Source organism: Ceratotherium simum, chromosome 23, assembly GCF_057802395.1.
Source record: "Ceratotherium simum simum isolate JZ-2026a chromosome 23, ASM5780239v1, whole genome shotgun sequence".
Classification (NCBI taxonomy): Eukaryota; Metazoa; Chordata; class Mammalia; order Perissodactyla; family Rhinocerotidae; genus Ceratotherium; species Ceratotherium simum.
In genome coordinates, this window is record NC_141922.1 from 3735317 (window position 1) to 3761014 (window position 25698).

The window sequence follows — 25698 nt, forward strand, 5'->3', positions numbered from 1 at the left end:
TCTTGTGGCTGTTCTTTCTGTGTGGATTATAATCCTTTGTTGTTATAAGTGGTGAATATTTTTTTCCAGTTTGTGGTTTGTCTTTTACTTTTGAGGTGTCTTGGAACTAAAGTTCTTAATTTTAATATTGTTGACTTTATTAGTCTTTTCCTTTATGATTAGTATTTTTTTGTCTCATTTAAGGACTCTTCCTTTACCCGAGGGCTAAATTCTGATGTGAGATATTTTTGTTATTCATAAAGTATTTATTATTCCATTCAGCAAATATGTTCAATATTCAGATATGTTTTCTAATTTCCATTAAGATTCCTTTGATGACTCGTGATTTATTTTAAAGTGTTTGATAAATTCCAAATGAATTTTTTTTGATGTACCTTGTTGTGACTTATTTCTAAAATTGGATTGTAGTCAGAAAATGTGTTCTGTATCAAACCAATTCTTTGAAATTAATGTTACCTTAAATAGATCTATATCATAGTTCAATTTGGCTAACACCTTTGTCCTAATTCAGAAACTTCTGGGCGTCTAACAACTTAAATTCCAGCTATGTGTAATTTACACCTTGGTTATGCAAAAAAGATTAGACTAATGAATTAGACTAAATTTTTTAGTTAATAGAATTTCTTATATTTCATTTCTGTCTCTGGAAACACTTGTGCTGTTTCCTGGCTGAAGTTGAGGTGTTAATGTACGTGATCAGCTTTTGGACTCTGTTTCACCCAAACTGAAGCTGAAGGAGAAGGGATTGCCTCACCTGCCGGCCTGCTTAGCTCAGCTGATAGACTAGGGTGCATGCTGTGACTGCGGCTGCTGTCCTTTCAGTGGCATTTGTTAATTAAGCTGTTTAATTTTACTTTCTCAAGGACTGACTAAAAAAGAGGAAAGAAAGAAAATTTTTAGTTTGTGATTATTCCAAAGCCTTTTAGCCTAGTGCTTATTTGAGGTATCCATTTCATTTTTGTTTTGTTTGTTTACAAAGAGTAGCATTACTTTGAAAATTATCAAAATTAAATAATGAATCAGAAATTAAATTTTATCCCTCCCCTGAAGTCTCAGGTGTTAGTAATTGAAGGTGTCTAGGTGTTGTAGTTTGTGTTGAGAGGCAGAAGAGAGAGAGCATCTCATCTAGGAAACCAAAGACCTAGGTTCAAATATTGGCTCTTTGCCTTTAGCCATCTGGCTTTTGACGAGTTGTTTAGTTTTGGTAGTTCTCAGTGTGCTTATCTATAAAGTCTAATACTTATGGTCTCAGCCTTTGAGGTTATATGTGCAGTTGCTGTGTAAAGTGGTATACAAATGGAAAGTGCTGGTATCAGGATCTTTAACAGCCTTGTGTAGTGTTTTACCACTAAAGGCCAATCCTTTCCACTTACGTGTTTCCCGTTTGTTCTTGAGCTGGTCTGTTCAGCTAATTCATTTGGTCAGCATGTGTTAAATACCTGTCTTGTGCCTGGTACAGTAGTAAGCCCTGGTGGTACAGACATGAGGGGTGCGAGACTGCTACAGTTCAGTGGCATGCAGTATGCTGTGTGCAGTGGTCGTGTCACAGCAGGGTGCTCTGAGGACCTGGAGGGCACGTCCCCAGTGATGGTCAAGCTCAGGTGTCGGCAGACTTTGTCTGTGAAAGGCCAGACAGTAAGCACTTCAGGCTTTGCAGGCCACATGTGGTCTGTCACATATTCTTTTTTTTTTTTAACTTTTTAAAAAGATAAAAACCATTCTTAGCCCAGAAACTGGCTGTGGACCAGATATGGCGACCTCTGCAGGTTCTAGCTGTCTGAAAGGATCTGTAGAAGTTTAGTGGAAAATGGGAAGCAGGAAGGGCCTTCTAGACAGAAGATACACCCTGTGCAAAGGCGTGGAGGTGTGAGAGGCTGCAGTTTGTGGAAAGGAATGTTTTTACCAAGTTTGGAGTACAGGATGGGTTGGGTAGAGAAGGAGGTGGATATTATAGGCAAGATCAAAGCAGTTTGTACTTGATTCTGATAGAGAACAGATTCATATGGCAGGAGGATGGTTGGACTAGAGTTACAAGGATCAATAAAGGAGGTATTAACAGTAATGCACTTTAGAAGGGGGGGAGGCATCAAACCTTTGTCATTAAGGAAAGGCTGGGGCGAAGTTCAGGTGGTCTGATTTAACAGCCTGTGTTCTTTTAATTGTATAATTATGTTGTACAAATAAATGAAGAAGTCCTTAATTAAGGGCACGACTGAGGAACTGGAGAGAAGAGGATGATTCGAAGCCTGTATCTGAGTTAATCTCCAGCCTCTGACCAGGTAAATGAAATGGCAGGGCTGAAAGAGGAGTCCAGAGTAATTCCAGGATGGCTCCCAGATTTCTCCTTTGGTGACAAGTTCACAAAGCTCTTTGTGCTTGTAAGTGCATACTAGTGATCAAACAATTGCTTTGAGGAGGAAACATTCTCTCCTAGGTCCATGAACACCAGTAATTGTAAGTAGAATTGTGTGTCAGTGTGAGTTGTTTTTCCCTGGAGAGAGAAGTCTAGGGCTTTCATGATGTTATCAAAAGGGAGCTCAGCCCCAAGAGGGAGCCACTCTTTGTCGTTAGATTGTAGACATCTGGTGCTCTACAAAGGTTTGAGGCAGTAAGGGAAGGCTAATCATCCAAATCACAGGAATTTTACTTTAAATGTAATACGTCCCAAACTGCTAAGTAGAACGCAAAGGCATGCAGCTGTCTCCTAAGTTGAACTGTATTAATTGGCAATTAAAATGTTTCCCCTGACCTCCCCTCCCCCTCCAAAAGACATAACAAGACACATTTTTGGTACACAGAAGGCCAGCCAGGTGTTTGGGACTCTGACTGACATGGAATGTTTTCAACATGCTGTTGTACATTAGACAGAGCCAAAGTTTATATACTATTAGGCATATCATAATAGTCACATGGCTATGAGAGGCGGACAGGTGACACTTTTAAGTAGGATATGCCAACACCAAAAATGAGTGTAGTTTCTTCTGTAAAGTTAGAAATGTGTGAATTTTGAGTTGTAAAACAATGCTTGCATCATGTTGTTATGGTGAACTCTTAGGTGAACAAATGCAGGAGAAACAGGGCAGCTGGTGGTTAATTGTTGAAATATGAGCATCAGACAGATTAGTTTGGTGTTCTGGAGTCTAAACTGGGTTGGTTCATCTTTGACACCAACATTATTATATGTAATGTAGGAATTACAGACCACAGATGACAGCAATCCCTGCAGAGATTTGGTGACCTTGGTGAGATATGGCTGTGCTACAGGGGCTGGATCTTAGAGGGAAGAGGGGTTGGTCATAGGTTTATCTCTGAGAAAGTTTCTCTTTTCTCATTGAGAAAATTGTGACCTCCATTAAGGGCAAAGTGTTGTGAATGGCAAGGATATGAGAAATGATGGAATTCAGTGATGGCGTAGAAGTTAAAAGTGATAATTGTAATTCCAGCGTAGGTGAAAAGTTTGGGACCTACTTGGGCTTACGTCATGGCAAAGTTTAGGTGGCAGTTTTGCTTTCTGTTTGGAAAAAATAACGGTAGTCCTATCGTACTGAATTGACGTGATAGAACAGGTTGCAGGAGGAACTTATTTTATTTTTATTTTTTTTGTGAGGAAGATCAGCCCTGAGCTAACATCCATGCCAATCCTCCTCTTTTTGCTGAGGAAGACTGGCTCTGAGCTAATATCTATTGCCAATCCTCCTCCTTTTTTTTTTTTCCCCCAAAGCCCCAGTAGATAGTTGTATGTCATAGTTGCACATCTTTCTAGTTGCTGTATGTGGGATGCGGCCTCAGCATGGCTGGAGAAGCGGTGCGTTGGTGTGCGCCCGGGATCCGAACCCGGGCCACCAGCAGCGGAGCACGCGCACTTAACCGCTAAGCCACAGGGCCTGCTCGGGAACTTAGTCTAAATGCAGGTTGTCTACGTTGAATTAATTTATGACTGCTCACAGTTGATTATTTGGTTGGTGAAGAGTTGACGTCTTTGATTTTCATCTGTCCTATGAGTCTGCCCTTTCGACCATTTCATTGGAAAGCATTCAAACTTTTCCTCTGAGTTTTTGCCCCCTTTATTCTTATTGCTTTAGATAATCTAGAATTTTAGAGGTTGATCTAAATTTAGGGATCATCTGTCCAGAGCTCTTATTTCAGAGATGAGGAGATAACCCAGAAAGGATAAATGACTATTTGATGGTGAATGGGGGAGCTTTCAAGAGAATCTTAGCTATCTTGACTTCTAGCTCAGTGGTGCTTCTTTTAAAAGATGAGAAGGGTGTGAAGACAGCTTATAAAACTCAACTTTGTGGGGCCAGCCTGGTGGTGTAGTGGTTAAGTTTGCAAGCTCTTCTTCGGTGACCTGGGGTTTGCAGGTTTGGATCCCAGGCGCGGACCTGTGATTCAAGCCATGCTATGGTAGGCATCCCACATATAAAGTAGAGGAAGGTGGGCACGGATGTTAGCCCAGGGCCAATCTTCCTCAGCAAAAGGAGGAGGGTTGGCAGTAGATGTTAGCTCAGGGCTAATCTTCCTCACCAAAAAAACCAAAAAACTCAACTTGCCTGTTAGTTGGCAGAGAGGAGGTTGAAACAGTTGACGTTATCGACAAATTGGTATAAGAAATGGACGTCATTGAATCTGTTGCCCAAACTGTTCCTGAGTAACTTGTGGTTTCTATTCACTTATTTATTTCCAGGTTATCTTGGATATTTGAGAAATGATGAACAAGACTTACATATTTATATATTTTTTAAAAGTTTTAAAAGACTAATAGTGCCAGTTCTTCTCACCTGTCTATCAAACTGAAAGGGTTTTCCTGAGGTGCTCTTGAGTATCTACCCTGTGGCAAACATTGTGTTAGGTGGTGGGGATTCATCAGAAGAGACACAATCTCTGTCCTCATGAAGCTTCTAGGCATGTCAGTGGTCTGAAAGTAGTGTGCATAAGAAGCACCAAGGAGAGTGTATTAAAAATGCAGATATCTGGGACCATCCCCCAGAGTTGTTGAATTGTCACTCCTGATGTAGAGCCTAGTCACCTGCTTTGTAAACTAGCATCCCCACATGTTGAGAAACACTGCTCTAGAGTTGGTGAAAATGTGTTGTGAATCATAAAGACCTGCAGCTCTGGGGGTCCCCAGGACCACCTGCACGTTGAAGGATTTACTGGAAGGACTCGCAGAACTCAGAAAAGCCATTATACTCATGGTTATGGTTTATTACAGTGAAAGGATACAGACGAAAATCAGCGAAGGAAAGGTGACAGGGTGGCGTCCAGGAGAGACCAGGTGTGAGCTTCTAGTTGTCCTCTCCCTGTGGAGTCGTGCTGGTTTCTCCCAGCAGTGATGTGTGGCAACATGCACTGAGTTTTGCCAACCAGGGAAGCTCACCTGAGCCTGGTGTCCAGGATAGTTATTGGGAGGTCGGTCACAGAGGCAGTGCCAGCATGGCTGAACTTAGTTTCCAGCTCCTCCAGAGATCAGGCTGGTATAGTGCTGCCCAGGGCTCCACCATCAGTCACATTGTAACATAGGCTGTCTGGTGTGACCCAAGGCACCCAGCTAAACAAAGACAACTTTATCAGGCAGGAGTTTCCAAGGTTACTTCCGAGGAGCTAGGCAGAGTTAATCCTTTACTGCTTGAAGCCTAAAAAAGTAAATTATTATTTCTAACATTACTAGGGAGTTCAAGAAATTATTGCTTTTAGATAGAAGATATATGTTGCAACCACACACAGTATAATTTACCACAGAACTAAAATATCAGGATTTCTACAGATAAGTGACGATGTTTCCAGAAGTGTCTCATACTTGACACTTGTCTTAATGTTTTTATCAGGAATTTGAATAAAGATCAGGAGTCATGCTGGGAGACAGCACATTTTTAGAATCAGAATTTTAAAATATTTTGACAGGTTGTAATGAAGTGCTAAAATCAATAAGGTAAAATTTATGAGGAACAAATGTAAAATGGCAGACTTAAGTTAAAAAGAAAACCAACTAAGAAAGTTGAAGATGAGTGAAATATGTATTAATTATACCTGTGTGCAGAAGACCTGGGCGTTTATCTGACTAAAGCAGGGATTGGCAAACTTTTCTGTAAAGGGGCACATGGTAAATATTTTAGGTTTTGCAGACTAATAGGCGAAATCAAGGATGTTATGTAAGTACTTATATGACAAGAGAGATCACAGATTTCTACAAAATTTTCATTGACAGAATTTAACATAATAATTGAGTATAATTTTTGATAATACAGATTAATGAGAAGAATGGAATTCTTTTTGGGGGGAGGAGGAGGATAGCATTTTTCTTAACTGGAGTTCAGAGTTAGTGTTCCCTATCATCAAAATCATTTACAAATCTTCATCTCTTAATACTGATCTGCAAGGAGGTTTTACATGTTTCATCTTTGAAAATGTCTTCATACTGATAGGTACTCTCAGATACTGATATCAGTCCAGGAGTATGTCATTTTAATTGAGCTTGGAAGGCATTTATAGAATTCTGTTAGATTCTTCTTGATACTTGCCTTTTAGCATGTCATTACATCGCAGACTAATCACTTCCAATTGATGGTTAGATGGAAGCGCCTCAATTGCTTAGTTAAATGAATTTTGGAATATGTAAATTTTCATTGTACTTGCATCAAGGTTCGAAAAGTGCTGCTGGAACTGTAGTGTAAACTCAGAATATATCTGCTGCAAATTTGTGTGGGAATGGAAATCTTGCTTCTCATTTTAACTTTTTTTTTTGTGAGGAGGACCAGCCCTGAGCTAACATCCATGCCAATCCTCCTCTCTTTTTTTTTGCTGAGGAAGACTGGCCCTGGGCTAACATCCATGCCCATCTTCCTCTACTTTATATGGGACACCGCCACAGCATGGCCTAACAAGTGGTGTGTCGGTGCACACCCGGGATCTGAACCGGCAAACCCCGGGCCACCGCAGTGGAGCACGTGCACTTAACTGCTTGCGCCACTGGGCCAGCCCCTCATTTTAACTTTTGATAGCATAGAAAGTGTATAAGGAAGCTTGGTATTGTGAGTCAAACATCGGCTGTCATAGAATTCCCTCATATTAGCACTGTTGTGCCTTGTAAATTTTGGTTGAATTCATTAAGAAACTGTATTGAGTCTGTAGCAAAAGCTAATTTCCAAAGCTATTCATTATTTGATAGTAGTGATAACTGAAGGAAGGTCTTTTTCAGAAAAATTTCAGTCTTAGCTCTAAAGTCAAAAAGTCACAATAAAACCTACCACAATGCATTGACCTGCTGTGTGGTAGGAACAAGTCAGGGTGTTTTCATGAAGTTTGCTGTTCATGCTGCTGGTTCAGTAACACATGATAGATTCAAATATTTTCCACAGGTACCTGCTGATGAATGATACAATGAATAACCATACTTTAAATAACCACATTTAAATACTTTAAATGTCTTACATTGTCATAATCTTTGCAAATTTGTCCAGCTAACCCTTTTTCTGCTCCCCTTAGATTTTTACTGTCATTAGTTTTAATACATCTTAGCAGATTCCACTTCAGGTTGTTCTAAATTAGTGTTTTCTCAAGTTCTTTGAAAATATTCTCACCTATGGTTCCACATGGACTATTCTTAGAATCACATTGACTCCTTGAATAAATAGCTGAGCAGTGTGGATAACATCTGTTAACTCATTAACAGCCAAGGAAGTATACTCGGAGTCATTTGCCTTGTTCCTTAATTGACTATTGATGTTGTTCCCCATGTCCTCAATTGAAGCAACTGTTCATGCCGAAAGGCTAAAAGTCTTAAACAAGTTTATTTTTTCTCAACACATTTCTTTGGCTGTGCAGTCAAACATGGTTTAATTAACTCCTCGCCATCTGTGTAAACTGAGGGACTATTTAGGATTTTGAGCAGTGAAGTGCCGCTGTCTGATTTAGATTTTGAGTCAGTCTGCTGTGTTGAGAACAGGTACTAGGGCTGCGAGGGTTGAAGCAGGGAGACTTTGGTGGCTGTTGTGCGGTCATTTGGGTGAATGATGATGGTGGCTCAAGTCAGGATGGTGTTGGTGGACATGAGGCCAAGGGGATAGTTTCTGGGCATGTTTTGCAGGAAAAGCTGACAAGATTGGATGAGGAGTGTAGAAGGCAGAGAAGTGTCAAGGATGACATCCATTGTTTTTGGCCTCAGCGTTTGGAAGGAGGGAGTTGTCATAGACAGAAAAGTCTGCATAAAGAAGGTTTGTAGGGGGAAGATTAATACCTGGGCTTTGAGATGTCGGATATGTCATTCAGTTCTCTTGGTGATGTTTCACTTCTCTAAGGAGTCTAGAAGTTGGTCCCAGCATAGAGTGTATCCGTCAGTTTGGTTGGAAAACAGAAGCCACTCCAGACAGTTTTTTTTTTTTTTTTTTTTGCCAAGGAAGATAAGCCCTGAGCTAACATCTGTGCCAGTCTTCCTCTATTTTGGATGTGGGTTGCTGCCACAGACGAGTGCTGTAGGTCCATGTCCAGGAGCCAAACCCAGGCCACCGAAGTGGAGCACGCCAAACTTAACCACTAGGCCACTGGGCCAGCCGCTCTAGACCCATTTTTTTTTAATATATTTTTTATTTATTTATTTTTTTTGTGAGGAAGATTAGCCCTGAGCTAACATCCGTTGCCAATCCTCCTCTTTTGGCTGAGGGAGACTGGCCCTGGGCTAACATCTGTGCCCATCTTCCTCTACTTTATATGGGACGCTACCACAGCATGGCTTGGCAGGCGGTGCGTCTGTCCATGCCCGGGATACAAACTTGCCAACCCCGGGCCGCCAAGGCGGAGCGCACGAACTTACCTGCTACTCCACCGGGCTGGCCCCTCTAGACACTTTTTTAATACAAAGAATTAGAATCCATCACTACTGTTGGAAGGGCTGGCACAGTTGAAGGTCAAGGAAGCAGCTGTTACAGTGATGCTTCCCAGGAGCTCATCGGGAATCGACAGTGATCTGGGCAGTTGGAGCCTCTGCTGCTGATCTCAGTGGTTCAAACAGGGGGTTCCTGGGGTCTCTCTCAGAAGCCAGTGGGAGTTCTCAGTAGAAGCCGCTCTAGGTCTTAGCTGCCGGAGTTGATGAATTCTTTTTACTCCCTACGCATCTACCTGCAACTATGCTTCTGCCCACACCTGCCTCTAGAGAATAATGTTCTCTTTCATCTTACCAATCTTGCACGAGTGCCTCGTATTAGTTACCTCCAATCCTGAGTTGTAGCAGGAAGGGGTTTTTGGGAAATGTGGTTTTGGCTTCTCCTCTGTGATGCACAGGCGATATAGAGGGTGGTGGCTGTGATGCAGAGTTGACAACAGGCGGTCCAACACAACAGCCAGGCAACTGGTCTGAGCTAGAGATACATGTTTTAAAGTTGTTAGTGTAGAGACAGCGTTTAAAGTGAGCTTGCCTGAGAGGTAAGCACAGCGAAGAGGAGCAAGGGCAGAGCCTTGGGGGACTCGAGAATTAGCTGGTTTGAGAGAAGAGGAGGAAGCACCTGTGAGGTAAGAAGGAAACCAGGAGAAGGCGGGTGGGAGCGACCAGCTCTTGTCAGTTGCTGCTGAAAGGTCGAGGGAGCCCAGGGTACTGACCACAGGATTGAGCGGTTTGGAGGTTTTCGGTAATCTTGGATAGAGAAGCTTCGGTGGAGTTGGGGGCGCGCAAAGCCAGTGAACGGGTTTAAGAGATGAATGAAAGAGAAGAGTTTATGATATTGAGTATAATGGGTGTGTGCTTGTTTATAGGATTATTTGTATAATAGCTGCTTTAAAGTCTTGGGCTAATTCTAATATTTGTTTCATCTTGGTGTTGGCTTATCTTGATTTTCTTTTCCCTCAATTGAATTGAGATTTTCCTGGTTCTTCCTAAGCTGAGTAAGTGTACCCTCCACATTTGGAATGTATCCTCCACATTTAGGACATTATGTTAGGAGACTGTTGGTCCTACTTAAATCTGCTGATTTTGTGGTGGTTTGAATTCTAGTCTTCTTTCCTAATCCACCTGTTACTGTTTACTTTTCAGAGTCATGAAATAGCTTCTGCAGTTATTCTGTCCAGGTTTTCTAGTTGCTTTCTCTGGGAGAGACGCGATGGAGTGTGCTTACTCTTCTTTCTAGACCTAGGACCCTTCACTTTGCAAACTGCTTCCGTTACATAGGTAATGGTGTCCAGTTTCAGCTGGGCCATTGATGCTCAAATACCTTTGTGTCCCTTGATCAGTTTTCTCTCCCAGTCCCTACAAGAGATATTCCTTCTAATTACTTCTTGAATTTGGTTCAAAGGTCTTTGGGTGTCTCTCTCAGGTAGAGAAAATGACCCTTAGGTATTACCATAACAGCCATTAGTTAGTTCTTTTGAATATGGTTGAAGGATTGCCTTGTCTTGCATATATTAACTGTGCCTATTAATTAATTTGAGTAGAATAGTGTTTCTTTAACATTTTAAAGCCTTTCACACAATAGAATTTTCTGGGATATTATTTGCAGTGCACAATAGAACAGTGATTAAAAGCACGGGCTTTGGACAGATCTTACTTTGACTCTCAGATCTGATCCTTGCTCCCTGTATGATGTTGACCAGGTTACTTAAGTTCTAAATCTGTTTTCTCATCTGTTAGTGTAGAGATTATCCTACCTTTTATAAATGTGATATAATGTAGTTCTTAGTACATGGCTAGTCATGTAAATAATTAAAAACTTACTTTTTAGGGAAGAATCAACCTGATCAGCAAATACAATGTAATTATTTCTTATGTGGGAATTTAAAGGCTAATCTTAATGATTCCCTGTTTTAGTTTGATTGGTTTGTCTAAGAACTGGAAAGCAGTTTGTATTCATCATTTATTCTGCATATATAACAGGAAATGTATTATTATTATTGTTAATATTGTTCTTTCAAAAGTTAGTAACTTGACCTCTTCTTTTCTCTTAATGTGTTCATTAAGTCAGTGGTTTAGTACCAGTTGGATGGTAAACCCTGTACCAAGCACTGGCACAGAGATGAATGAGACATAGTAATCCCCACCTGTGAGCAGCTGCACAGTCTAGTGTTAGAATATCTTTGGCTAGAGGGGCCGGCCCCGTGGCTTGGTGGTTAAGTGAGCGCGCTCCACTGCTGGCGACCCGGGTTCGGATCCCGGGCTCCCACCGGCGCGCTGCTTCTCCAGCCATGCTGAGGCCGTGTCCCACATACAGCAACTGGAAGGATGTGCAGCTATGACCTACAACTATCTACTGGGGCTTTGGGGGGAAAAATAAATAAATAAAATCTTTAAAAAAAAAAAAAAAAGAATATCTTTGGCTAGAAAATTATTTTGAAGCATGGAGAAGCTTTTGTTTGCCCACATGATTTTCATAAGCATATTCACATTCTTTATATATTTTTGGTTATTCAGGAAGTTACTTCTGACCTATTTTCTTTCAGAATACAGGTTACAGCTTGCCTAAGTGCAGAAACTACTGGTAGACTGAGTTTAGAAGGGAAACCTCTGTGAAGTGGTTGTATATTTTGGACGTTGGAGACTTTCACAAATAACTTAAATTGTTAGGATATTATGGGTTAAGAAATAGTGGGTTTGGTCATTATTTAGCAGTTAGCATCCAACAGACCATTTGTTTTCCAGGCGCTCAGCCTACATGCTTAATTCCAGCCAGATATCTTATAATTTGCCAGTATGTCATGTTGAATGTTACTCAGCATTAGAAAGAGTTTTTCTGTCATGCTTGCTTTGGAAAGTCCAGATCATGTTCATTGTTTTAACAATAATATTATCTGGTTAATTTGGGAAGCCAGAATAGCATCATGGTTTTAAGAGTGCTGATAAGCCAGTGTTGGAATCCCCGATCTCTGCCTTGTTTGTTTTGTGACCTTGGAATTTCTTAATTTCTTAAAAATTTCTTAAAATCTTAATTTCTTTAAGATTGAGTTTCCTTATATGTAAAATGGGATTAATAATAGTAACCAGTTAGGGCTGTGAGGATTAAGAAGCTAGCGTTTGTAAAGCACTTAGGAGAGTGCCATAACATACCAAACACTTCACCAGTGTGAGGCTTGTCGTTGTTACGATGATTAGCATTGTTATTCGGACTTGGTGGGAGATGGATGATAGAAAGCTGGCCAAGTTGGATTGTGCTTTGAAGTGAGAACATTGTAATGTGATGAGAGGAAATATTTTACATGTTAATGAAGCACAGATTTAGAGTGTGGAAATTTCAGTTTGCATGTTAGAAAGGATAAAAGGGTTCAGAGCAGCCCAAGCATCTATTTATACCTCTCTTAAAATACACCTATTCATGCCAAAAAGGTAGAGTATCTGTCTTACAGATATCTTTGGGGAGCTGACAGTATATTTCATTGTTTAATGAGCCAAGTTTAATTTTTCTTTATTCATCTGGAGCAAAAGAATTTAAGCATTTTAATTATACAGTTTGGGAAATACCTAGTTTTCTGCCCTGTTTGAACTAGTTCAATTTTTATGCTTAGATTTTATTAGTTTCGTAGTTAAAATGCTTAGATTCATATTCTTAGTAAAGATAGATTAAGTCATGGGATGAATAGGAGTGCTGGAATGCAGCATGCATTAAGTTGCCTGCTGCTAAAATGGCAAGCAGTAGGCCTAGTGTTGATAGAATGGAATGTTGCTACTTGCTTGAATTCTCCTTAAAATACAAAATAAAGCAAAGAGCAACTACAAGACACTCAAAGCCAGTGTATACATTCATTTATTCATTCATTAAGTCATTCATCATCAATCTTAACATGTTTATTGATTATGTGCTCTAGGTGTTTGATACAGTGTGTACTACTGAGTACTCAATACTGGTGAACAAAAACCAGACATGGGGAGGAACTGGAATGTTTTGCCTTTGCACTTAGCAAGGAGAAGAAAGCCAGTTCCAAGAGACTTGTGAGACGTTGATAAATGTTTTCAGGTTTATGCTTCTAACAGAAAAGAGGCAAAAAAAAAAAAAAAAAAAATCAGAGAGCCTGTAAAGAGCAAGTGTTCCTTACCTACTGCAACCACCTGGAGATTTTTTGATCTTCACTTTGGTTTTATTTAGTAGTGCTTAAATTATTTACCTGGTAGGTAGGTGCTGGGGCTGCAGAGCTAGAAGAGGCTGTCATTGTCCCTAGGATCTTGCTGTTTGGGTGGAGGAAGAGACTGGTAGATCAGGTAAGATTTAACATCCACTCTAGTAAGTGTGTAACAGGAAGCTGCACTACAAGAGTCCTTTGGGGTAGGGCCGTGTCTCTCTTGTTCACTGCTGTGTATTGCAGTGCCCAGTACAATGCGTGGCGTGTGTCCGTCACTCCATAAATACCTATGTCGAGTGAAGGAATGCTGTGGGAGTGCAGGAGAGAGGCATCTAATCTGGAGGGAGGGGCATGGCCCAGTTCAGCCAGGGGAGAAAGATCCAGGAGGAGAGAGCAGCAGGTGGCACAGAGCTGTGAGAGAGGGCGCAGGTTGTTCTGTAAACTGAAAATAGTTTAATTTTGCTGGAGTGTAGGATGCATAGGAGACAATGGTGAGAGATGTTAAGACTGGAGAGTTAGACTGGGCTTGATCAGTAAGGGCCTGACAGGTCGTGTTAAGGAGTTTGGATTTTCTTTTCTTCCAAAGTAATAATTCTAAAGCACTAGAAGCCAGGTTTCCTGATGTGCAGGCTGACACTCCCTCTGTACCATACAGTGTGTATAATGTCAAAAAAGCATCATCAGGTCTTGGGTTCCATATCTGTTATTGATAGCTGGACTATTAAAGTTTTATAAGCCATTGGTGAACTTTGCTCTTTTGAGGAGAATGAAGATGTAGGATAAATATTTTTCTCAGGAGTAAAAAGTAGTTTAAACTCTTCAGGTGCAAGCAAAGTCTGTATGTCTTTGAATTCTGGTTTGCTAGAAGAATGCCAGGTACATATAGTAGATACTCAGTACATGAATAAATGCAAAACCCTTTGCTTTTGCGTATACTATTGTGGAAAACATTATACTGGGTTCTGAAAAGTGATAGTTAGATGAGAAATGGCCCTCTGCATGAGGTCCTTCCAGTCAGTGAGGGCGAAAGAGAAGTCAGTCACTGATGACAGTGCAGTGGGGTGAGCCCTGTGATAGGGACACGCCCAGGGTGGTGTGATGGATGTTCATCTCTCTTTGACTGCTCGATCCCCTGTGTTCTTAGTTCTTTTTATACTTATCACTTATTTTTCCCATACTTTCCGATAGCCTGTCAGTAAGTTTTTCACGAGGTCAGTCACACAGACTCATCCATTCTTCACACTTTATCTCTGGGAGACACTTTCCTGGAGCTCTCTGCTCTTCTCTTTTCCCAGCTGGTTGCTCCTTACACCTTTGACTGTGTTGTCCCTGGACGTTCTTTTGCCCTCATCCTTTGCTTTTCTCCAGAGTTGGATTTTGTGTTTATGGTGTCTCTCGTTTTTGTCTTTTTTGACTGACTTCTTTGGTTTGGTGGAGTACATCATCCAGAGGTTAACCACTTTAAAAAGATGGTTCAGTGTCTTTGGGCAAGTTGAAGCCTTCAACATTCCCTTCTCTTGAGCCACGCTGCTCCGACTTGGACTCTTTTCCCTCTCTCCCAGTGCCCAGCTACCATTCGGAGTCTCCTTTCACCGTCATCCTGGAGATTCCCTTGTCTCTTCTTCATTGAAGCTCTTGTTTTCTGTGTCTCATATCTTCTTTATATTTTGATTATGCTCACATTTTGGTGGAGGACTTTCTCCAGTCGCTTTTTGAGATAGGATGCTTGGGAGGTAAAAAGTTTGAGACTGTGCATGATTGAAAACTTGATTGATAGTTTGGCTGGCATTGAGAGTTCTACATTGGCATTCATTTTCTTAAATAGAGTCAAAGATACCGCTCCCTTTCCTTCTTGTTTTCATGTAACTGTTTTTGAAATCAGAAGCTGTTCAAATTTATTCTTTGTATGTAACTTTTTTCCCTTCCATCTTTAGAAGCTTGTAGGCGTTTTTAAATTTGTTCAAGTTTTTTAAAATGTCGTGATGGTGTACCATGATGTGGCTCTGTGTTCATCTACTGTCCTGCATATTCATTGGATCCCTTCATTCCGGAAACTTAACATTCTTCACTTCTGGGGAAACTTCTTGGAATTATTGTGCTGAAGATTTTCTCCCTTTCGTTTTCTTATTTTGTCTTTCTGGAAGTCCTGTTATCTAGAACTTGGCTGTCCTGGACAAGTTCTGTAACTTTTTTATACTTTCACTCCACTATATTTTTCTTTTCTCCTTCTTTCCTCCCCCCCCCCCTTTTTTTTTTGATCTTTTTATTCTACTTTCAGGGAGATGTCTTCAATTTGACTTAACCTTCTTTAGTTTTTTATTTCTGTTTTCAAGTTCTTTAATTTCTAAAAGAGCTCTTTTTTTGTTCTTTTAAAAGAGCATCCTATTTTGTTTATTGATTGCAATGTCTTATCTCTATGTTATTGATAATAATTACAGTTTCTGTTTCTTTCAAGTTGTTTCCTTCCTTCCCTTCTTTCCTTCCTTCCTTCTCCTGTCTCACATGGGTGGGGCCTTTTGACTTTTACATCAGGATATTCTCAGTGGGCCATTTGTTGGGGAATCCCCAGTGTTGGTATCTTTAGGTCTTTCTTCTTGGGCTGCTCTGATTCCCCAAGAATATTCTTATAGTCTCCTTCCTGCAGAATTCTGACTACAGAATTCTGGGAGCTGAGTGTGTGGCTGGGGGGTGGGGTGGAGGAGCTGGAGAATTCACTGTTAAGTGTGTGTACAATGATTAAATCCACCTTTGTGTAGTACAGCTGGGCAAGGTGACTTCAGTCCAAAAATGCTCTGCTTTTTCCAGGGAATGACCCTCCAGTCTTGTGTCAGAGGGAGCGAGAGTCCTATGGAGGCGTGGTGTTGAGTCTGGCTGCAGCTTAAACAACCTTCACCCATTCCTCCGTATTTTAGGCTTCCACCTTGCTTACCCCAAGTTCTGTCTGCACTAATGCACCAGTTCTGAGCCTTCGAGGATACTGCTGTGTAAAGGGAATTGGTTCTCAGTTTTTTCCACTGCTGGCTCAGGATCTGGCTTTCTTCGGCCTGCTGAGTCATTTACTGTGCTTCCAATCTTTTGTAGTTTCTGTTTCCTCCAAGTTTTTTCTTTTTCTTTTTTCCTGTTTGTTTTGGTCTCTATCTTCCATGTTAGAAGCTTTTTTCACAGCTTCTAAAATTTTCCCTTCAGTTCTCCCTGTGCTGTTTAAAAAAATTTTTTTTTTATGTATCTACTATAATTTTAGTGGGAGGAGGTGAAATAGATGTGTATATTCTGTTTGTCATCTTACCCTGAACTTATTAGCTAACTTTATGCCATATTAATTTGATTGTTGGTAGTTTTAATAGTTTTCAGTTATTTCACATGTATTTTCTTGACAAAATGTAGGTTTGACAACAGGGACTTGATACCATATTTGTTATCCCCCACTCCAGGTCTAGCCACAGTATGCATGGGAAGTACTGAAGCTGTCTGTAAGGTGGTGCACACAATAGAGCTTTGAAAAAGTAGGGAAATAAAGGTGCTTTTATATACGTGTGTTGTCTTTTCTTGTCAGGTTCTCTTTGACTGCCATGGAAAGAGGAAGGAGAAACTAGGAGTATTTTCTTTAAGGCGTGGTTTGACTTCTTCACTGAGTTATTGTGGCCTTCTGAACTGTGTGTGTAATTCCCTTGCTACAATTGTGTCTTGGTTTTTTGTTTTGTTTTGATTTTTCTTTCATCTGTCTTAGGGTTTCTGTGACGTACAGTAGAAACAAATAAAAGGTAGTCGATTTTGCAGAGTAGATGAGGGAAGACATATAAGTTGTTTAGTGCCTTCTATGTGTAGATACTTTATATTTTTTCTGAGATAGGCAGGCAGTATAATAATAATGATTAACGAGTAACAACAACAACAACAACACATGCTTTAGAATAGAGCCTGGTGTACTATGAACTCTAAGTTACAACTAGAGATTGAGTCCTCACAATAACCCTATGAGGACGGTTCCTCTTCTCCCTGATTCACATTTGCATAACCAAAATACAGAGAGGTTAAAGGTTACCAAACAATAAATGGCAAGGCTGGGATTCAGGCTCAGTCTGGCTTCAGAGAGTGTGCTCTTTATTGGTATCTTATTCTCGTGGGCTCTGGATTCAGGTGTTGGCTTAGCTACTGACTTACTAACTCTTTACTAACTCCCTGAACCTAGCTTTCTCATCTGACAAGGGGTGTTATAGGACCTGCCTCCCAGGGTTGTGGTGAAGATGCTGTGAGGTATGTGTAATGTGCTCAACACTCACAAATGTTAACAATTATTATTTGGTGGTATTTTTCCCATTTAAATGAGAGGAAAACTGACCCAGAGAGAGGGTGTTGTCATTTGTAACCTTGGAACTTGTTCTGTGCTCCACAGTTGGGAAATTAAAGAACTGAGATTCTATCCCAGCTTGTCTTATTTCCAAAGACTGCTCTTTCTGGTAAGTCGAGTGGTAAATCGAGCACAGTAGTTGATAGAACTACCTGTTGTGGGAAGATGCTGTGAGGTATGTGTACCAATACCAATGCCAAAATGCTTACCAATGCCAACACCCCGAGAGAGATTCGTAAATCTCTGTTGGCATTGGTAAGCATTTTGTCTTACCAATATGTTGCTATGGTAAAGCCTCATGAACTTGGACTTATTCGATTCAGATTTCATGATAATTTTAATTATGTCAAATTTGACTTTGGCAAGTGTCTTTGTCTTAGATGTCCAAGGGGCAGGGCCTTGGATTGTTTTTCCATTTCCTTCTGAGGATCGGTTCCCTTTCCTCCTTTGTTCTCATTTGTCCCCCAAACCCACTTCTATTTCTGTAGAGATTAGGTATTAGGGAAGGGAAATTATGTCATGCAGTTTCAATTTCCTAGCAAGCCCTGGAAGTCTTGCTCCTGTTTTTCCAATTCCCCCTGCTTGTTGGCAGCGAGAGGAGCCCACTCTGTGCCTGTGCTGTGCCAGGTGTGAGTATCTCACAGGTTATGAGAAGGTCACAGCCCAGCTCTTTGCATCTTTTGTTTAACACCCCCGTCCCAGTCCATGTTATGTGTTTCTTCCTATAACAGTGCATTATGTTTATTTGGGTGCAAGTCTGTTTCTGAGAGTCTTTGAAATCAAAGATTTTGTTATTTCATCTCTGCATCTTTTCTGTTCAATTCATAGGTAATGTTCACTGAATGCTGAATGAAGAAATGTTTAATGCTTGCCACAAAATAATTTCTCTTTTCTTAATAGTTCCAAACAAGAGGGAGAATATCAAGTCTAACTTTTCAGAAACATTAGCTATTAAAAAATATTTCATCTTGGTAAAGCACAAGATAGTTTCACGGGGAAGCAATATTTAACAGAAGTTACACAAAGTTTTTCTTCGTAACGTAATATGCAGTGGAGTGGAAGGCCTGCTGGGAGTGGTGAGATGACGAGCTGGCACCTGATGAACCGGCACCTGATGAACCGAGAGCCAGTTCACTGGCTCCTTGGAACTTTCAGCACTGGGGTGTAAACCCAGGAAAGCAACTTTATAACCAGTGTTCCTGCAGTTGTTTCCTCCAATTCTGGACAAATGGTCAGGCCACATGAGGAAGTCTGGTTTCCTACAGAGTGAGCTTAGTGATGTTATGCTGAGATCCAGGTCTCTTGATTTACCCAACTGCCTCATTGTAAGTCCCTGGTGCAGTTGAGCCCCTGTAGGATGGATCTGGTTCTGAAGCTACCTTTGCTTGAGTTGGTTCTTGGTTCTTGCTTTGTTTTGGAGTGTTGCCTTAGAAGGCAGAAACTTGGGTTAGAGGTGTTTTATAACCGGAATTCTAGGAAATTCTCTGGCAAAGAAAAGTTTTGGAGGAGTTGAATTGCTGGAATATGTATGGAGATCATTTTCAGGGTTAATGGGATGTGGGAAGGCGGTAGACAGGAAGACTGCCCTGAGACCCTTCTGAAAACCCTCATTTTGTGAATAAAGACATCTTTTTTTAGCATCAGGGCAGCTGAGTACAATTGAGATAGATTGGACTCTGAGGTTCTAGGGTTGTTAACTCAAAAAAATATATTTTTTTTTTTTTTTGGCCCTGATTCATAATTTAATGGCTGTGCTGGTCCAGGTCCCTTGTTTCTGCCGATCACGGGCCCACTGCTCTGGGGTTAGGGTTTTCTGCTCAAAGGCATGGATGTGCGGGAGTTCTTCTGCTAGGCACGTGTTCACCAGCCGGTGTCTCTGAAGCAGCGGCTTCCCCTCACACTTGGCCGACACCACCAGGACTCGGAAGCTGGACGCGCAACGGTTGGGAGTCGTGTCGTCCACTTCCACGTGCTCTGCCTCCAGGTCCCGCTGCAGCTTCTCCCGGAGGTACTCAGCGCTGAGTTCCATGGCCGCAGCCCAGCGGGGGCGGCACCCGGGCTCGGACCCGGGCCACCAAAAAAATATTTTTTAAGTGTCTAGAATTCTAGGCATTGTACTAGATGCTGAGAATTTTCCATTTGAGCGAAATGGACGTGATCCTTGTTCTCAAAATGTAGATTTTTCTTGGGGGCGCAAAGAGTACCAGTCACCTTAATGTTAGCTAGTTACTGCCATGATAAGAGAATATGCAGACTGCCTTGGGAGTGTTCCTAGGGCCACAGGACCAGCTTGGTCAACAAAGGCTTCCTGGGGATGGGATGCCCACATTGAACCCTGAAGAATGAGCATGCATTGGCCTGGTGTAGAGGAGATCAAGGAAGGAAGAGTGTTCAAGGCAGAAAAAATGTCACATGCGAAGGCTCAGAGGCAAGAAACCTTGGTGTTTGGAGGTATTTGAATGTAGTTATAGTGAGAGCAATGATTGCAAAGTCGGGGAAAGTGTTTAAAATGACGCTGGAGGATAAGCAGCAGCCTGATTGTGAGGAGGTTTGCTAAACACTGATAAGAAGTTTAGCAGGCACTTTATCCGGAGGGCGGTGGGGAAGGACTAGAGGGTGGGTTTTTATTTATTTATATAATTCAAAATCAAAATAGATTGAATAGATGAGATGATGATGAAAAGCAATGATTTTCCCAACCTCGCCAACCGCTAGTTCCACTTTCCATAGACATCCTCTTTAACAGTTTTGCATTTTAGACTTTTTGACAGTTACCTCCAAAACACTTTATTACATGTTAAACCATGTCATTGTGACTTTAGTTTTAAGTGATTTGTTGATTTTCTGATTTGGGATGTAGGGGCTTAGCCTATTTGTGTTATTCCCCACATCTCTTCTGTGCCTCTCACTGAAGGATAGTTTGTGTGTGTGTGTTTAATAGTCTTTCTATTGTAATTTTAATAATATCCTTTTCTTTGAATCAAGTTTTGTCAGTATCTTGCCTCCTTTGTTTGTAAGATAAAAATAGTAATACCTCAAATATTGGCTCTTCCCTTCTTGTTCCAGCGTGTCTCTCCTTCCTCTGTCATACTTTTAAGTTTTTGTCATTATTTTTACATTGTAAGAGTTTTTCACATTTGTATTCTATCTGCAACCCCAACCAAGTATTCTGGGGGCAGTTCATGGGCTGAACTCTAAAAGTTAGAAATCAAGTATTTTATTGTTTTTAATTTTAGGAATCATTTTGTTATTCTGAGTCCCTTTTTCATAAGAACCTGTTCTTGTTTAAAGATTCACAAGGCTTTTCAGGTGTGCTTAGAGAGTTTTTTCTTGTTTCTCTACGTTTTCTTGAGCTTTCCCAACTTAGCTCTTTCTTCCAGGGTCATTTTTCTTTTTTGTTTATCTTGGTGTTTATTTCTGTTTCATACAGGTGGTATTCCTTGTATGTCTGGTGATCTTTGGTTGTCTGTAAATATATAAGAAATAAAGACTAGCTACTTGTCTGAGTTGGATCTGTCCCCTGATGGATACAGAACTGGAGTGATTTGCTTCAGAGTAGTTTTAGGCTGTGGGCCCCTAAATTACAAAATGAGGAAAGGTTTACTCTAAGGATGTCAACACTCAAACCAGAAACCTTTGCTTTATGTTTTTAGAGAAATACCTCTTGGGATTTTTTTGTCTGAGGGTAAATGTTGGGTTACCTGAGTACGTGCTGGTGTGGGAGAGTCAGGTACTAGAGAACGGAGTGCTGATGGGCTTAGTCATCCTGCACACAAATAGTCAATTAATCCCTCTGCTTTCACCCCTGTTCTTACCTTGGTCCTCAACATACCTCAGGACCTGAAGCCCACTGCCTCTTCAGGATCCACTGAGTCGTCTCCCATCTCACCTGTGCCCTCCTTTTGCAGTGTGCTCTGGGCTGAGGCTCTTGCTGCTGTGTTCCTACATCACGTGCCTCTCTCTCCTCCTCTTGTCAGCTAGATATTTGTTGACTTCTCATCTTTTGGTGGCTCTTCCCTTTCTCTTATTTTTATTTTACAGACTTATCATTTTTTTGCTTCCATACTTTTGTTTCACCAAAGTCTTTCAGAGGAATAAAAACCATCTTGAACCTAAAGTCACTGAGGATTTTAAGAGGCGGGGTGATAACGTTGGTTTGTCGTGTGGCTTAGGAGAAAGAGTCACGATTTTAGAGTCAGACAGGCCTGAGTTCAAACCTTGGCGCTGCCACTAGTAATTATGGGACTTTGGGCAAAACATTTTACTTTTTTGTTCCTTAGTTTCCTCATTTTTTCAACAAATACGTATCGAGTCCCTGTTATGTTTGTAGCAAGAAGATGCGGGACAGTTGAGGTCGTTCTTGTGTAATGGCTTCTGTATTTCTCTAAAGGAAGGTTTGAGGCTGCCCTCTCCTAAGAGTGAGCAGAAAAGGCAGTGCTGGGGTTGGAGATGTGCTGATCATGGAGAAGGTCTGAAATAGCAGTAGTAAAGAGGAGGAGAGCCGAGCAGGGAGAGATAAGGCTTATCTAGGAGGGTGTGGCTCAGCTCATTGGTGACAATTAAATGAGAATGCACGAGTTTTTGAAGTTATGAGATTTTTGTCTGGTGGTATCTCTCAGAAGCCCAGGTATAGTCTGGAAGGAGTCCAGTATTTGTATAGAGCCATGGAATGGGTTTTTTCCAGGCTGGTTTATTGGAAGTACAATGGGAGTTGGTGATGTTTGGTACTGTGGACATTTCACTTAAATATTTGTTGAGCTTTTACTAGGTGCCAGACATGTTTCTAATTGCTTTAGATAGGTATATCAGGACATAAAACAAAGATTACCGTTCTTACGTTATTGAGCAGGGAAGCAGATGATAAACAGTAAACATAATAAATAAGTAAATTGTGTAATATATTGGCAGGTGGGAAGTGTGATGGGAAAAAAATAGTGCCATGGTATGAGTAGGTTTCAGTTCTAAATAGTGTTTTTTTTTTTTTTTTTTTTTTTTGCTGAGGAAGATTAACCCTGAGCTAACATTGTTGCCAATCTTCCTCATTTTTTGCTTGAGGAAGATTAGCCCTGAGCTAACATCTGTGCCAGTCTTCCTCTACTTTATATGTGGACTGCCACCACAGCATGGCTGACGAGTGGTGTAGGTCAGTACCCGGGATCCGAACCCGTGAACTGGGGCTGCTGAAGCGGAACACTCCGAACCCAACCACTGCGCCATGGGCCAGCCCCTAAATAGAGTGGTTTTAATAAGCCTCATCACGAAGATGAGATTTGAGCCAAATACAAAGGAGATGAATGTATTAGCCACTATCTGGGAGAAAGCACATTCTAGGCGAGGAACTAGCCAGTGCAAAAAGAAAAAGAGCACGCCAGTGTGGCTGAAAAAGAATAACGTAGGACAGAGTAATAGCAGAGGAGGTGAAAGGTAATGAGAGGTGGACCAGAGAATATCAGCCGTTATAGGATAGGGCATCAGGAGGTGTTGGGCTATTACTGTGGAGTGAAAGTGTCACTCAGTGTCAGCAACAAGATTTCACTTAAGTTTAAAAAGCTACTGTGTTGAGAATAGACATGGGGAGAGGGTAAAGAGTAGAAACAGGAGACCTGCTGGGGGGAGGCTATTGGGGTAACCAGGTGAGCAGCAGTGGTGGCTTGGATTGAGGTAGTAATACTAGAGGTGGTAGGGAAGATTTGGGCTCTGGATGTATTTTGAAGGTAGAACCAATAGGATTTGCTGATGGATTGGGTGAGGGGTGTGAGGAAAAAGAGAAGAGTTGACTATAAGGCTTTTGGCCTGGGCAGCTAGAAGCATGGAGCACTGTGGGTGGAACTTGGTTTAGAGGGGCAGATGAGGAGTTCACTTTTAGGCGTTTTTAAGTTTGAGATGTCTGTTAGAGATCCAAGTAGAGATGTCACGTAGGCAGTTAGAAATAAGAATTTGGGGGTTGGAAGAGAAGTCTGAGCTGGAAGTTGAAATGAAAGCTAAGAGACACTATATGATCACTGAGGGAGTGACCACAGAGAAGAAAAGAGTGCCAAAGTCTGAGCCTTGGGTTACTCTACCATTAAGTGGTCAAGGAGAAGAGTGAGCAGCAGTAGGCACAGAGCTGGTGTGTGGAAAACCAGAAGCATTGGCAGGAAGGGAAAAAACTATTTCAAGGAGGAGGATGTGCTCAGCTCTGTCAAATGTAGCTGAAAGGTCAAGATGAGGATTGAGGTTTGACCTTTGGATTTAGCAACTTGGAGGTCATCTTGGTGACATTCAGAGCAGTTTTGAGCGAGTGGTTGCCTCCCTAGAATGGAAGCATAATTGAACGATGGTTTGAAGTAGGAAGAAAGTAGTGAAACCAAGATTGCCTCTGGGTGAGTTAGGTCTAAGGATGTGTAGTCATCATCACACTTGTCTACCTTCTGGGTGCTTAGTTCTTCTAAGTCTGCACTAGGTGCTGAACAACCCAACCAGGTACGTAAGGTAGATGGTGTTTCCATTTTGCGGGTGAGAAACTAAGGTTTAGAGGTTACGACAGCTTTCTCAAGAATATGTAGCTGGCAAGCGTTGGAGCTGGGAGTTGAAGTCAGGTCCTCTTGCCCACACTCACGGTCCTCTGCTGCTCACTCTCCCTCCTGCGAGACTGGAGATGGACTTGCAGCAGACGCTCCCTACCAAGGGACTTTTACAAGAGGAAAAGAGAATAGTGTGATTAAAAGTTCTAGGAAAACACTTGTGTACTGCTTGAAATGCTTCTATTAGAGATTCTGGGTTTTTTTCTTAATTAGAAATTTCACTTCTGTCAAAGCGTGGTACGTGTGTATGGTTCAAAAGTAAAATAGTATGGAAAGGTTCATGCAGAAATAGCAGACTCTTGTCCTGCTCTTGCCATTTGCGCCCCAGAGGTGCCTGTAATCATCTGTTTTAGCTGTTCCTTTTAGCATTTATATCCGTGTTTCCTCACACTATTTGTATAGGAGCCAGGAATCATTGATGTATCAATTTTAGAGAAAGTTAAATTTGAACTCCTGTCTTCCCCATATAGTTATATCACAATTTTTGTTTAGATCTATATTTTACTTTTAATCATTTTGACTTCGTAAACATTGCTCACTATTGAGCCAGTTAATATAGCATGATTACGTTTCTTTTCTTGTTCAACTTTTTGTTTTCCTGTTTTCTTGGACTTACATTTTTTTCTGGTTGGCTTAATATTCTTAACTCTGGCTAAGAGTTCTCACCCTCTCTAACGGCTCTGTAAGTAAGGCCTCTTAATAAAATTTTCCATGTGATCAAGTATATTAATTCTGTCTTCACCCCCAGGCACACCGCCCTTTTCCCTGCTTCGGTCTGGACAGGTTGCTCTCCTGGTCTCCTAGAAAATGTACCAGGGCTGAAGAACATAGGGGAGATAAGGCAGGACCAGGTGAGACAAGGTAAAAATGCTTACCGAAAGAACGGTGATGGGAAGTTCAGAGGGAGGGCAAGAATTTCTTCCTGGGGGGCCGTGTCAGGGAAAGGTCAGAAGGGTTGGCTGCAGTTGGAGAAGGGCATTCTAGGTAGAGAAAGTGCGAGAATAAGCACAGAGATGGATGTGATCAGTACTTTGTGCTAACTTAAAAAGCCTGTGTTGCCTTGCTAGATTGTGCATATTAACTTATGGACTCTACCCTTAGGAGCTTTAAGCAGGTTTACATGGGAAATGGCGACATTCAGATTATGAAACATCTGTTATAAATTTTTAATTTTGTCTTAAAACTTGAGCATAAGCTATATCAGGACACTTGAATCCAAGTGATAATCTTAAACTGTTGATTTCCTGTGTTGATTCAGGGAAAAATCCTTATAGAATATCTGTCATGGAAACTTAATAAAATTGGCGTGTGGCTATCCAGGCCAATCATCAGTGCAGAAATGAGTGCTGCAGCACCACTCCAGATGTCAGGCGAGAACAGAATGAGTGACCACAGGAAATTTAAGAAGCTCAATTGGGGAGATGGCGAGCTGGAGGTTTGGAAAATGTCATTGAGGCATGCAAACACAACTTGCATGTCTATGGCATAGCTATAGAATCCCAGAGGAAAATAAGCCATCATTAATGAGATAGTGCAAAACCAAGAGCAATTGGATTGGTTCCTTTTGAAAAGAAGCATCGCTCAGATTGAAATGCTGAGGCAGAATTATGAGAAATTAGGTCCATACATGACTTTCATGATTGCCGACTTCAGGGCACCATTTATGTAAGTCTGCTACACGTTTTATGTAAACGCCTGGTAGTTCTCATGTATGGTCAGGACCCTACGTTTAGTTCAGTGGGTCCACTGTGTGCA

General features: G+C 41.3%; 2 protein-coding genes across 4 annotated transcripts in view; one reads left to right on the plus strand and one right to left on the minus strand.

Annotated features, from left to right (window-relative positions):
• PTK2 (protein tyrosine kinase 2) overlaps positions 1-25698 on the plus strand; it is a 282896-nt gene that overhangs the window by 15540 nt on the left and 241658 nt on the right. The window lies entirely within an intron of this gene.
• LOC101408482 (bolA-like protein 2) lies at positions 19092-19434 on the minus strand. Its single transcript, XM_004431040.3, has one exon. It carries the CDS (start codon positions 19407-19409, stop codon positions 19116-19118), a length of 294 nt encoding a protein of 97 aa, XP_004431097.1. The 5' UTR covers positions 19410-19434; the 3' UTR covers positions 19092-19115.